At 40.9% G+C, this 14,035-nt stretch overlaps 1 protein-coding gene across 1 annotated transcript; it reads left to right on the top strand.

The window, feature by feature from the left end:
* Positions 1-173: 173 nt before the first annotated feature.
* On the top strand, positions 174-13,521 carry LOC113166756 (sodium- and chloride-dependent taurine transporter-like). The gene is made up of 14 exons (XM_026366898.1): positions 174-280; positions 1,946-2,175; positions 2,264-2,398; positions 3,968-4,202; positions 4,747-4,879; positions 5,534-5,668; positions 7,137-7,240; positions 7,381-7,505; positions 8,941-9,053; positions 10,112-10,249; positions 10,598-10,700; positions 11,002-11,102; positions 11,221-11,391; positions 11,949-13,521. Exons 1-14 carry the CDS (start codon positions 270-272, stop codon positions 12,102-12,104), a joined length of 1,890 nt encoding a protein of 629 aa, XP_026222683.1. The 5' UTR covers positions 174-269; the 3' UTR covers positions 12,105-13,521.
* Positions 13,522-14,035: the final 514 nt, after the last annotated feature.

Below are 14,035 nucleotides of genomic sequence, written 5' to 3'. Positions count from 1 at the left end.
TGACACACTCTCATCCCTGCAACATGGCTGTGGGTATATTTGTGGGCAGGGAATATTTTCGAGTGGAAATTTACAGTCTCTCACGCTGGTACCTGAGCTGTCTGTCACAACCGGGCTATGTCCAATCTCCACTTTGGATTTAATTGTCTTTAGCCAAGGGGCGGGCCCTGCTGTCAACTCCACTTCTGTGATCTGTGTCGGCATAAAGGCATTCAGTACAGAGGAATGGTAACAGCTGAGAGAGAGGAACTCTATACATAGTCGCAGCCATGAAGGAAATGTAAGTTTTCTGAATTGCTTTGTTGTAAAGGAGACTTGATTTTTCAGGATTTGCATGTGTTTAGTCTTTTTTTTTTTTCTGCACGAATAGGCTTAAAATGGACAACACAAAATCTGTCTAGTGCTCCATTTGATATTGTAAGAATTTTCTTTGTGTGTTAAAAAGGTTAAATAAAGAATGAAGGGTTCAGTGCTGTCTTTTTGGAAGTAGAAAATGTTTATTTTGTAATTTAAATCATTTTTGCTGAAGTGTGTCTGGGTTCATTCCCAAGGACAGTTTGAAGCTTTAAATCTTACCTGTCAGACAGGCAGAGAGAAAGTGAGAAACAGGATGAGAAACAGAGCGGACAAGAACTGATCCAGTTATGTAAGGATGTTTGAGAATTCAAAGCAGTTCAAGTTGACTTGTCAAGCATAACAGGAAGAGGGAAAACTTGGAACTGATGGGACAATGTGCACACAGAGTGATGTTGTTCGTGTGTTGGTTAAATGAGGAGATGCAGTTCCTGGCAGGAATGTGACTGTGTTCAGGGAGGCTGTTGTTAACAGAAATGCCCATTCCTAAGAACTATCACTTAATAACCATTACTGTGATGATTGTTATTATAATATAATAATAGTAATTATATATTTGGATTTTTCATTATTTACATTGAACTGTCATAGTTCCCACTTGGTCTCAACAAGGAGACAATGCTGTATAATACGTTGGTGAGTTGATATTCAATGTGAGGCAGGAAAGAGTTAAGGGGAAGTATTTGAAGTTGCTCTGCCAACTTCTCCTCACAATAAAAGAGGAAACCTTTTACATGAGTGTCACAATCTTATAATGTATCATTAATTGTAGCTCCTCACAGTCACATGCCTTCGTTTATCATTATATGCAGGCTGGGAGCTTAATTCCCATTTAGTCCTGACATGTCTCACACAGGTATTCCTGTGCTATGAGAGTTTCTTATCTCTTCTTTGACTCATACGGGGAAACGGGACACTTTGGTCAGTAAAAACACATCCTGTCCCATAAACAAACACATACTGTACGCTCAAGGATCTTTCAGCAAGCAGCCAGGGCTTTGAAAATGCAGGGGGATTTGTTGTGAACATGATGGCATGACAGAAAGTTAAAAAAAAAAAAAAAAAAAAACCCGTCAGGTTCAGGCGAGGTCATAAAGGCGTGTATTGTTTCGAAACCCTCTCTTCCCTTTCCCTCAGTGACAATGTGCCCCCCTCTGTGCAGTAAAAAAAAATCACCTGAGAGTAAAGTTGGAAAATCAGAGAGCTATAAAAACATGTGAACATGCTGTCATCAGGTGATTTTGGGTTTGACTGCTGTTTTACTTACTGCACACATATACGATACATATAGATGTTTTTTGAATAACTGGAAGACAGAGGGAGATAAAGAAACATAGTAGTTGTCCTGTTTTATTGCTCTAGTTTTCACATGTTTCATTTCAGCTCCCCAAACATTTCTCCAGTCTCTTTCAGATTAACAAGATTAGGACTGTACTGTATATCATGTAATCACACAGCACGCTGTAATGCAATCAGGAGACAGTATTATCCCCTTAATGCGTGTCTGTACTTATGTCTTATCCCTCTCACCTGTGTCTCTTTTTGTCTCTGTCTCCATCTCATGTGTCCTTTTCCTTTATGCCTTTTACAGCATGGCACAAAAAGAGAAGCTCCAATGCCTGAAGGACTTTCACAAGGACACCCTGAAACCTTCACCGGGGAAGAGTCCAGGCACGCGGCCCGAGGATGAAGCCGAAGGCAAAGCCCCTCAAAGAGAGAAATGGGCCAGTAAGCTCGACTTTGTCCTGTCTGTGGCAGGAGGCTTCGTCGGATTAGGAAATGTCTGGCGGTTTCCTTACCTTTGTTATAAAAATGGTGGAGGTAGGCAGACGATACAGACACTAAAGCCAAAACATGGTGATTCTAACAAGAATATAACTCTGACTTGACTTCTGTGTTCTTCTGCTAGGTGCATTTCTCATCCCTTACTTCATTTTTCTGTTTGGGGGTGGACTGCCTGTGTTCTTCCTGGAAGTTGCACTGGGCCAGTACACATCTGAGGGAGGAATCACCTGCTGGGCCAAGCTCTGTCCCATCTTTACTGGTCAGTCCAAATGCATAAACACCGAATATATTCACACAAGCAGACAGAAAACCCGACAGTCTGCATCGTAGCACAAATCCTCCCTGACAAGATCACTTAATATTTAATGCTCAGTAAAAGCCTAATTTGTCTGAACAAGAATTCTGCCCTGATTTGCTTCCTGTTTCGGGCCAGTGCACATCAGCCAGACATTATGATGGGCTTTGGAAAACCACTCCCTGAGCTTATTGGGCCAGTCTCACTTCATTAGGATGCTTTGTGTTGCGTAAACATTCCACAGCAAAGTGAAGCACATTGAACATGACGGATCGGGATGAATGATTTTTAGCAAACCTGCAGGTTAAGTTTCAGGTACACATATACATTCATGCACACACGATTACAAAGGCATAAAGAAAGGCATGCAATTGCTGTGTGCTTGAAGACACCTCCAAGACAAAAAGTCATCCTTGGATTACATATCTGGTGTGGATTCATGTGTTCTTGTTTGCTATGGAAACGGATCAGCAAAAAGAACTAAGAAATAAATCAAGTTGCCCAGCAATGGGTTGTTCTGCATGAAAAAAGCACGATCATCGTTGTTGGTACAGAGCGGCAATGTGGATCCAAGTACGTTGTTTTAATTAAGAAGATAAATTAAAATAAATTAATAAATAAATACTAAATATCCTCTGGGACGGTGCTGTAGTTTTCCCATTGGCCTCTTGTTTGCCATCATGAACTATGGATTCTCTAAGACACCCCAGGGTCGCTCATGACAGCTGGTGACAACAACTGAGGGCCCACGCAATCAGCAGCTGCCTTGACACCGTTACTCATGTTCACGCGTGGGATGTCAAATGAAAAGTGCCGAAACTGCAGATCCCTGTCAGCTGCTGGTGGTCTCCGCTATTCAAGGAGAGCTGAGGATGTCGTCTGTCCATCTGGTGAAGTGTCTGGCAGGGCCCACAAAAACTGGCCAGTCACAAATGGCTACACACACACACACACACACACAGCACTTAGTTATCAGTTTGCATTTGATATGTGGGAATGAGGAGGTGGGGGCTAAAGAGATGGTGAGTTTAAAAATATTCCAGAGCAGTGGAAGAGTACTGGGAATTTCTGTGTGCAGGTTCGTGGCAAAGTCATCTAAGAATAGCATGAAAACACAAGACTATTATAACGGCGGATAGCAGTGTGAAGATGGGGAGGTTTTGTTAAAGGGTGGAGTGACGTCCAAAAACAGAGCTAAAAGAGTGAATGTTGAATTTATTTATATTGACCACATACACTACTCCATCTAGATACTAATGTTCAATCATTACTACTGTGTATGTAGGCAACAGTTTGTTACAGTTACCATATCAATCTCAAAGGTAATTATACTGTATGTCAGTGTTATCTGCACAGATAGGTTTTGCTGCCCCAAGTGGTAAAACAACTGCTACTACAGCTCTTCCAGCTTTAAAGAAAACCTTTGCACCATCAAAAGTGTATTGTTAGAATGTGTCTTTGTGACCATAATGCTCTCCTCTGTGATATCTAGAGCTGATGTTAAAATCTGTCCTCTCTTTTCCTTGTCTCCAGGTATCGGCTACGCCTCTATTGTGATCGTATCTCTACTAAACATCTACTACATTGTGATCTTGGCCTGGGGGCTCTATTACCTGTTTCAGTGCTTTCAGCCAGAGCTTCCCTGGGCTAAATGCAATCAACCCTGGAACACAGAGCACTGTGTGGAGGACACAGTTCGCAAGAATAAGACCCTTTGGCTGGCAGCCAATGTTACCAACTTTACCTCCCCTGTCACCGAATTTTGGGAGTAAGTGATATCTGACGGCATGAGTCACTGACTCACATTCTTGAGAATACACTATAGTAACACCACAACTTTATCTTGCTTGCGTAGATGTGTTTGAACAGGCACGATTCCTTCAGAAGGCAGTTTACTTGTAGTCCTTTTATTTTTCTGCCAGTTTATTATAATCGTTATTTGTACTGCACCTTTCACATGTCAAATGCAGATCAAGTTTGACTTAAGTTGTCTAAACTGAAACACCAAATGGAAATCCTAATGTTTTTATGCTCATTTGCTTTGATACACGTGTAGACTTGACAATTCATCACTTTAATGCAGCATCACAATCTTAAAGGCTCCAGCTTCAAGCTTCCAGCTTCAAAGACACACAGAGAAGCCAAGTCATGTGCCTGTTTGACCTCCACTATTATTGACTTTAAATGAGCCTTTAATAGTCATGGTGTAGTCTAGAGTTTGTACATTACCTGTCTCCTTGGGTGTGTCTCAAAATGCGATAGATAACCTCTCACCCACAAACTGTCATTAACCCGTTCTGTGTCATCTGCAGACGCAACGTCCTGAGTATCTCCTCTGGGATTGAGGAAATAGGGCCTTTAAAGTGGGATCTGGCTCTGTGTCTCCTGGCAGTGTGGGTTATCTGCTTCTTCTGCATCTGGAAGGGAGTCAAGTCCACTGGGAAAGTGAGTGCAGAGATGTAGACATAACCTGTACTTGTTTTGTTGCCTGGGTGCTGTTTGGCCTTTACTTTCTACCTCTGCAAGTTAGTGACACACATGGTTGCTCAGAGAAAACCCACTTGCTTGGAAGCAAGGTTCATTTAGTAGATTTAGAGACACAAGACTCTGTGCTATCCTGGAAGTTGCTTTTTGGCCAGACTTACTGTCGGCTGTAAACAGTTGAGTGGTGCTCCTTAGCCATCTCTCTGTTTGTGTAAGTGTGAGATAAACTTGGCCAGAGCCAAGAGGAGGAAGTCTGTGAGGAAAATAATTAACCCTATTAATAACTATTAGTGAGATTATGTCCATATTTGATGCATTTTTAATTAATTGTTATGACCATTGTGACTTAAAATCATCAACCTAATATTTAACCACACTGCAGTTTAGAACATAAGAAGCCTTCATGCAGGGTACAAAGGGCTTCATGCTCTATTACACTTAAACACCTTAAACTCTCATAATGACTTCTGTTTGCAGAGGGGTTAACTAACACAGAACAATGTTTCCTTTGTACTCCAGACTAATGTGAATTAAAGAGTGTTGTTTCTGTAGCTCAAGGTTGATTAGTCAAGTCAGAAACTGTATTTTGGCTAATAATTCCTTTGTCCTTTCCAGGTAGTGTACATAACAGCAACTTTCCCATTTGTGATGCTGATTGTGCTGTTGGTGCGTGGAGTGACCCTGCCCGGTGCAGCTGAAGGGATCAAATTTTATCTTTACCCTGATCTGACCCGCCTTCAGGATCCAGAGGTAGAGTTGACAACTCTTCTTGTCCTCTTTTCCTACCCTGAATATTTTTCTGTCTGTCACTTGGTATTAAAGGAATAGTTTGGGAAATAGTTATTTGCTTTGCTGCACATAGTCAGCCTCGCCTAGCATAACAAACAAACAAACAAACAAAGGTTTTGTGGTGGTGCACCACCTGTCTCTCTTCCTCTACCTCTCTTTGTGCCTCTTGCACCATTGACCTGCTACCTAGCATCCCCACTGGGGCCTGTCTGTAGTCAATGTCTTATCCTGAGAGGTTATAATAAATAGCAATACGTAATACTTTATTAATACCTTTGGAGAAATTCTTTGTGGAAAGGCTTCCCCTTGATGTGCCAAGGATTTAGGGTTCAGTGAGTTGTCCAGGGACACTTTGATTGGTGGCCAGGAATCAGGCTGTAACAGGGAACTGAACCACCAACCCTGGGGTTCATAGACAACTGCCCTACCAACTGAGTCACAATCGTACCCCCATCCATAGAACACTGATCCTGGGTCTGCCTCAGGCTCTGCCACTTCACTCTAAGTTTGCTCTCTGTTTTGAGTTTTGAATAATGATAAGGACTTGATAAGGATCTGTAGATGATCGAATCAGTTGGTGATTGGGAGGTGGATATAGACATTATTAGATTATGGACATATGTTAAAGATTGATATGATTGAATTCTGGACCATTTTCTGGACTATAGAGAAGAAGAGGATTCTGATTACTATGTGACTTTAGATTTGGGCTGGTTGTTGCATACATTGGATGTGCGTTTATTCTTCTGAAGATAGTCTGGCCTTTTTGTGCAACTCATCTTGTGCTGTGGAAAAGTGTTTGTCTTTCCAGAGAAACTCTGCTGTGTCTTCTCTACTTACCTGCTGTTCAATGCCACCGTCTTCTACACCACTGATCTGTGAACCTCTCCTTTGCGATTACATTACAACACATGTTACAAATATTATTTGTCAAAACACAATCACATTAATGATCTGGTCACTTGTATATTATCTCTTGAGAAACTCTTTTGTGTTGCCCAGGATTTTTTCCAGCCAAGATTAACTGTCATCTCTGGCGCCATGTCCTCTTTCACCACAATCATTTCACTCTGTCTTTACTCCCACACTCATCACTGGTTTTATTTTACAATAAACTTAAACCTAAAGCCCCTGTGATGTGTTTGCATTTCTAGGTCCAAAACTTAAAACAAATCCTTACAAAGCTAGGCTAATCACCTGCTGAATGTAACTAGCATCATAATTAATAAATAAATAATAAGAGTGGCATTTATCTAAACTAAGGTTCAGAAATCAAAGAGCACATTTTTTTCATAAGATTACAAATACAATTACTGACATCTCATCATTTCACTGTACCCCGATTAGTACCTCTACAGTTATGTTTGCAGTGCAGAAGCTTTGATAATATGGAAATTGTGAAAATAAACAATCACTTCTATGCACTCAGGTGTGGATTGATGCAGGAACCCAGATTTTCTTCTCCTATGCCATTTGCCTGGGAGCCATGACATCACTGGGGAGCTACAACAAGTACAAGTACAACTGCTATAGGTGAGTTGTGTTTCTGTTGGGGGGAGTGGAACTGTAGTAGTGACAGCAACTCGTGCCAGAGACGGTTGCGTGAAAGGAAAATGGGAACTTCAGTTCCATCTGTGTTCATTAACAACCTCCATGACATATGTGTGACATAGGGACTGTTTGCTGCTGGGAGGCCTCAACAGCGGTACCAGTTTTGTGTCTGGCTTCGCAATATTTTCCGTCCTGGGCTTCATGGCACAAGAACAAGGGGTGGACATTGCCGATGTGGCAGAGTCAGGTACGAGGGTCCAAGGTGATGCAGCAGTGATGGTGGGCGCTGCTGTCACAAAACAAAAGCAAAAAAAAAAAAAAACAGACAATTGGAAACTTGGACACAAGTCACTGAAACAACAGCAAATTTGGGGGAAAAAGTCAATGAAGTACTTCTGGCAATCTTGGAAACGATGATGCTGAAATGTAGAGGTATCGGCAATTGCACACTCCTTGATTAAAGGCCTCAAAGAAACAGAAGCGTGAAAAATTTCCACTTTCCTGAGGACTTATTTCACTGTTTAAATGCTGTATCGTAACAACACAATGAACAAAAGACTGAATGTGGTTTTAAAGAGCTCATCTGTTGGACCATCATCATAATTACAGGTGTTCAATGGCACCAGGTGTTTTCATGTACCACATTCACTCTGTCATTTGGTATCTTCTTTTCCATCATTTTGACCAAGGGACATTGTTTAGCAATGTCTTCTTCTGTATGTCTGAGGCGATATTTCTGTAAGACCAGTTCTTTTAAGCTGTGGATCTCCTCAGTGAGGTCTGCAACGCAAGTTCTGTTTCTGCCTTCTTTTATTCTCCATGTGGACCGAGATGCATCTTCTTTCAGCATGCTCGCTTTGTTGAGTTAAACTCTTTCTTTCTTTAAAGCGGCAACTTGAATCTGATCACGTGAAACCACACGGCAATTGTAATTCTGTGATAGCATGTTAGTGTGTACATACCGTACAACAACACAGAACCAAAACTGATCAATTAAAGCTCTTTTTCAAGAGAGAAATGACCTTTACTCAGCTGTTCAACTGAGATGCTAGCTTATGTGACTGCTGACATTGTGTCTGGTTATCTTATTCCATTTTGTTGATTTACTTCATGGCTTTGCTAAAATCCTCATCCTATTACAGGATCCTTACACTAGTACAAATGCACTTTAATGCTAAGATATCTTGTAATATCTCGCTATATCCTGCTAAGATATCTTATCAGACAAAAAATATCTTAGCAAAAGTGGATTTAGATATAAATACAAATACTAATTTACAGAATTAGTATTAGCAGTAATAAGTATAAGCAGTTAGCAGTTTTGTGATATGTATAATGTAAAAGTGACAACATGTATTCTATGTGGAATTGCTGTTTTCTGCCCACTAGTAAATATTAATTAATTTTATGTCCTTGTAGCCATTGTACTAATATTATCAGCAAACATAAACCAAATAAATGTATCCCATCATTAAATTCCTGAGCAAATTAGATCACATTTTCTTTGCCCTCATATTTCTAGATTATCAGCAGTGTCAGATTCTCTCAGCCTTCCTGGCTCATTCTTTACATATTTTTTTCTGATCCCTTCACAGTATGCCATCCAAAGCTGAAATCAGATAGAGATGTTAATTCTGTCCCCTGCCCCTTCTCCCCCCATCCTTTCTTTGTTCCCCCTCCAGGTCCTGGCTTGGCCTTCATTGCCTACCCCAAAGCTGTGTCCATGATGCCGCTGCCAACCCTCTGGGCCGTCCTTTTCTTCATCATGCTTTTGCTTCTGGGCCTTGACAGCCAGGTTGGTATTTTCACAATCCAACGGTTCACACAATAGTTTTTTGGTGTAGAACCCATCAATTTCACACAGACACTTCCAATGTCCCATGGGTTAATTGGCTTCTGTCTGCCCCAATGTGTAAAACACATGTTCCTGTGATCCACATCTTGATCTCCAATGTATCAGTTAACTGACAGACAAGTACAGCAGCCTGCCTATAAAGGCATTTTACTACCATGATTGTAGCTCTTCTAATGACTGATCATACTACAAATTAAGTTTTTAGAGCCGGATGGATGGACGCTGGCCAAATATTTGGTAGTCATTATTGTAGCAAGCTATTAACTAACTTTGTTGAGAGGCAGAGCTTTGATTACGACAATCTAAGTTGACACAACACCAGTGAACACCAAAGGGATTCTCCGGGTCACATTTCCTGCCTTTAAGTGTAATTCTACTCCTGTGCTAAATCAGTCCTGCTCCAACTCAGCTGACCCCAAGCTGAGATGCTCTAAATTTGAGCTCATGTAAATACACATGCAAGCGATGCCAGTGACAGTATGCGTGAGTGGGCGTGTGGGTGGGCGGGTGCATTTCATGACCATAAATTTCAAGCAGATTTGTAGTGCTGAATGCTATACATTGTCAACATCGCTCACACATACATGCCACTGTCATGTAAGTGGTTACTGTTGGGTTGTTGTGCAACAATGGAGCGAGCTCTCAGTGCATAAAGACACAAAAATTTCATGAATAGAAACAATTTTGGAGTTTTGCTTTGACATTGTGTGGCTTATGAGGCAATGAGGAGACACGGGAGACGGGCAAGAGAGCCTCAGACAGGGAGATGGACACAGTGATTCACTGTTGTTTTCCTCTGTTCTGTCCTGGTTGCAACAACCCAGTGTTGCAGAGAGGAGCCTTGTTTAAATTCTCATTACTGCCCAACAAAGACAGCTCTCATTCTCTCATCAGTGGTTTATAGAAGCACAACAAGAGCTGCATGCATACAAATAGACACGCTGATTTTTTTTTTTTCCCTCCCCGAAAACTTATAATAGTTGCCTTTGTCCCCGCAGTTTGTTGAAGTGGAAGGACAGATCACCTCCATTGTGGATCTGTATCCCGCCCTCCTCAGGAAGGGTTATCGTCGAGAGATCTTCATAGCTGTGATATGTTTCATAAGCTATCTCCTGGGACTCGCCATGGTGACAAAAGTAAGTTCAGTGTCTCATCACTGAGCCTCGCTACTCACTACTTTCGCAGCACATCCTGTGTAGAAGAGCTGCTGCATTGTGACAACCAAATATGGCTTCCCACCATGTTCACGAATCACATCCTGTGCGTCTGAATGGAACAATTTGCAATGCTGTTTTCCATTTAACAGATAACCATGTTTCAGTGACTTCTCAGCACCTGTTGAACTCTCTGTTGGTAGGCTGCCAGGATTCTTGTGTCCTGCCTTCAACAAGCTCTGCCTGTTCAGTTGTAATGCCTTCTTTCTTTTTACACACATCACACAGATAATTAATGCATTTTTTTTTCTCCGTCTTTTCTTTTTCCAGGGTGGCATGTATGTTTTTCAACTCTTTGACTACTATGCAGCCAGTGGTGTGTGCCTTTTGTGGGTTGCATTCTTTGAATGCATTGCTGTAGCCTGGGTTTATGGTAAGTGGAAGTAACTTTATGTGACAGATTTGTATAGTGTGTGTTTAAAAGGAAGAAGAAAGTGATGGACAGTGTGAGGGACAGTGATGATCTCTGTTTTCAACAAAGGTGTCCTTGTGTTTTTTCCCACATAAGTAGTAAATAGGTTTAACTGCATGCAGGGGAAGGGTGATGTTTTGGTGGGGCTGCGGGGAGGGGAGGGGTAGATTGTGATTGGCTATCAAGGGTTTCCTCCCACCAGGTTGCGCTATCTATCGCAGGTCTATTTACGTATGTCCTTTATTCTCTTTTTATTGAATAGGGGTTGATAATTTCTATGACGGAATTGAGGACATGATTGGCTACAGACCAAACCCTTGGATGAAATGGAGCTGGACCTTTATCACTCCCATCCTCTGCATGGTGAGAGATCACAGTGTCACTTTACAGTGCTGTTGATGACATGTGACAACTATTGGTAGCTGGACCTTCCACAGGTCCACAGGAAGTTGTGCTAAAAGCAGCATGTGTTTGTTCCCAGGGCTGCTTTGTCTTCTCCCTGGTAAAGTACAAGCCTTTGACTTATAACAAAGTGTATGAATACCCTGACTGGGCCATTGGTCTGGGCTGGTGTTTGGCCCTGGCCTCCATGATCTCCATACCCATGGTGATGGTTGTCAAGATCTTGCAGTCTGAGGGACCCCTAATTGAGGTGAGATGACACGTCCTTCAAAGAATACTTTGGTACATATAGCACATAAGGCAACTTTGCATGGGATATTTATTCATCTTTCTCTCCAAACTGTGACAACATATCCCTTTTGTATCTCAATGCAAACACAACCTCTGGTTATTAAGACCCTCAAAAAACAGAATGGGTATCTGCACATAACAGAGTGACTTTCATGAGCTCCACCTCTGCCAGACAGCCAGGCTATAGCTGTTTCCTCCTCGCTTCCAGCCTTTGTGCTACAATACGCTAATCGGCGGCAGGCTGTAGCTTCGTATTTACCACACAGGCAGGAGAGTGTCACGATATTGATCTTCCCATCTAACTCCTAGCATTAACACAAATAAGTATTTCCATTAATAACAACAAAATAAATGTTGTTAATTATATTATAATTATTTAACATGTACGCAAATGCAGATTATATACAGGTTGAATTAAGGTGCTTGCCTTTTTAAAATTGATAACTTTCATTTAAAGTCCTAAACTGCCCCAACTTCTAAAGATTATTAATCTAACCTTTCATTTCATTCCCTCAGAGGATCAAAGCAGTGGCAGCCCCGGCGAAGTCAGGTGTGAGCTCTCGCCCGAAAGAGTATAACTTGAAGGGCAGCGAGCTGACACAGCCCCTGGACCCAAATGGGAACAATGGCTTAATCAAGCCCACCCACACCATTGTAGAAACAATGATGTGAGCGCTCTCTGTGAGAGGAACAAGATTGATGTGCTTTCTGTGTTATTATATTTGCTAACGTTAATTATGGTAGGTTTACATTGTCCAATATATTCACGTTAGTAAAACATTGGTTTGATTTCTGTAAAGAGAATTATATTTTATTGTGGTAATTTTTTTTCTCTTGCATTTTTTTTTACTATATCTATATTGTTAATGTTACAATTATTAATGCTGTAGTTGGCACTGATCTCAGTTTGGGCAGTATTTTGAGATAGATGATGTTCATTGTTTACTACCTCTCTGTTGATTACAGAGGGATGGGAAATGTCGTTTTTTTTGTAAGATAAAGTTCTGACTTCTCATAAATTCAGTAAACTAAACAAGTAATTAACCGTCCAAAAGGTAGAAAACATTTAGACATGCTCGTGTGGTCATGGCAGTTTCAATCAGTCTGTTTATCCCGCAGTGAAATTGAATGTACTTCCACTAGTGGCAGATACTAGTAGATAGCAATAGTAACATGCAGTGTATAGAGCTAACCTTGCTTGACGTCCTTTGAGTTACAAGCTGCACAAGGCCTTGACTAAGTACTGTGAGATATGCATTCAAGAACACCCATCCTCAAAAAGAACTAAGACAAAATAAAAGATAATAAGAGCTAAGGAAGAAGTAGGAGAAAAGGAAGTGATATTTTTAGAGTATTTGTACACTGCCTGTGTGACTACTATAGTCAGTCCCAGTGCATTTATTGAATCCGCTCTTTGCACTTTATATGTTGTTTGATCTTTATTCTAGTATTTGTTTTTACTGTTTTGCAGGTACATTTGCAGCACATTTCAGGAGGAAATAATCTAGCTTCTAACTTTTTCATATTGTAAACTTTGATATATGGTATTGAGTTGTCTTCTTGCTAAGGCAAGATAGAATAGAGACATGACATCAAATATTCGGGTTCATCACTATTAATACAACCTGTGAGAACATCACATAAAATGACTTTTTTTATGTCTTGACAGCTCGTTCCACTGTGCTCATTTCTGTAGCAGAACTACCACTGGATTCTAGTTTCTAATGTTCAGATATTTCTATGTAGGATATTTGAATTGTTTGTAAATCACATATGCCTTTTTGTAACACTTTTATACCGTGTTATCATATGAACACCATCACTGATTTATTCTTCGGTGTGCAACACTGATTCGACTTCTATTCATTCAAAATTAACCAACAACATTAAGAGTAACTGGATAACTTGCAGTTATGAAACATGTTGCACAGTTACAAAGAAAATCTAATGGATCAGTTTGCATTAAGTACCACAGCCATTGCTATACTATAAAATTCAAGTGTACCAAAGTATTTTTCTAACAATTGTCCCCTTCCACATGTACACTACATAATTTCTATGTAGAATACAAATAAACATCTTTATCTGAGTTTATGTCTCTTTTGTCTCTCTGAAATCTCTTTTAGTGCTTTCACAAACTTATACACGTTCTGTGAAACCTTATAGATTCTGACGGTTCTTACAGTTCAATCCTCCAATGCTTCTAACAATCTAATTCCCCCAGTACCTGAGAGTCGCATTGACATCTCTAATGCCACTAGAAGATTTAAGCCACCTGCATGATCACTGTTGACGTCAGTGTGGGAATGTCAGGTCACCAAATTGGACAGTACCTTCAAAAGTCATGCTAAGAGGTCTTCTAAATGCATTCCTGTGAACTGTTAACTATATATACATATATGTACTGAGGGAGTTAAAGGGGTCACGGAACGTTTATGAGTCGGTGGATGGAGCAGCATGTGGCAGCACTGGTGGGAAAGTGGAGCAGACAAAACAGGAAACGGGTCTGAAGCGGCAGCTGACAGTGACAGGACAAGGAGAAACGTAAACTGGCTGACTGAATATAAACAAAGGGTGCTTACTGTGAGAGTTTGACACTAAAA

Source organism: Anabas testudineus, chromosome 7 (genome assembly GCF_900324465.2).
Source record: "Anabas testudineus chromosome 7, fAnaTes1.2, whole genome shotgun sequence".
Taxonomy (NCBI): domain Eukaryota; kingdom Metazoa; phylum Chordata; class Actinopteri; order Anabantiformes; family Anabantidae; genus Anabas; species Anabas testudineus.
Note: the sequence above shows the minus strand (reverse complement) of the source record. Positions and strands in the feature narration are given on the sequence as shown.

Coding starts and splice junctions, on each gene's coding strand:
- LOC113166756 (XM_026366898.1), top strand. Junction 4,203..4,746: donor CCTGTCACCGAATTTTGGGA/GTAAGTGATATC, acceptor TGTCATCTGCAG/ACGCAACGTCCTGAGTATCT. Junction 5,669..7,136: donor CCCGCCTTCAGGATCCAGAG/GTAGAGTTGACA, acceptor CTATGCACTCAG/GTGTGGATTGATGCAGGAAC.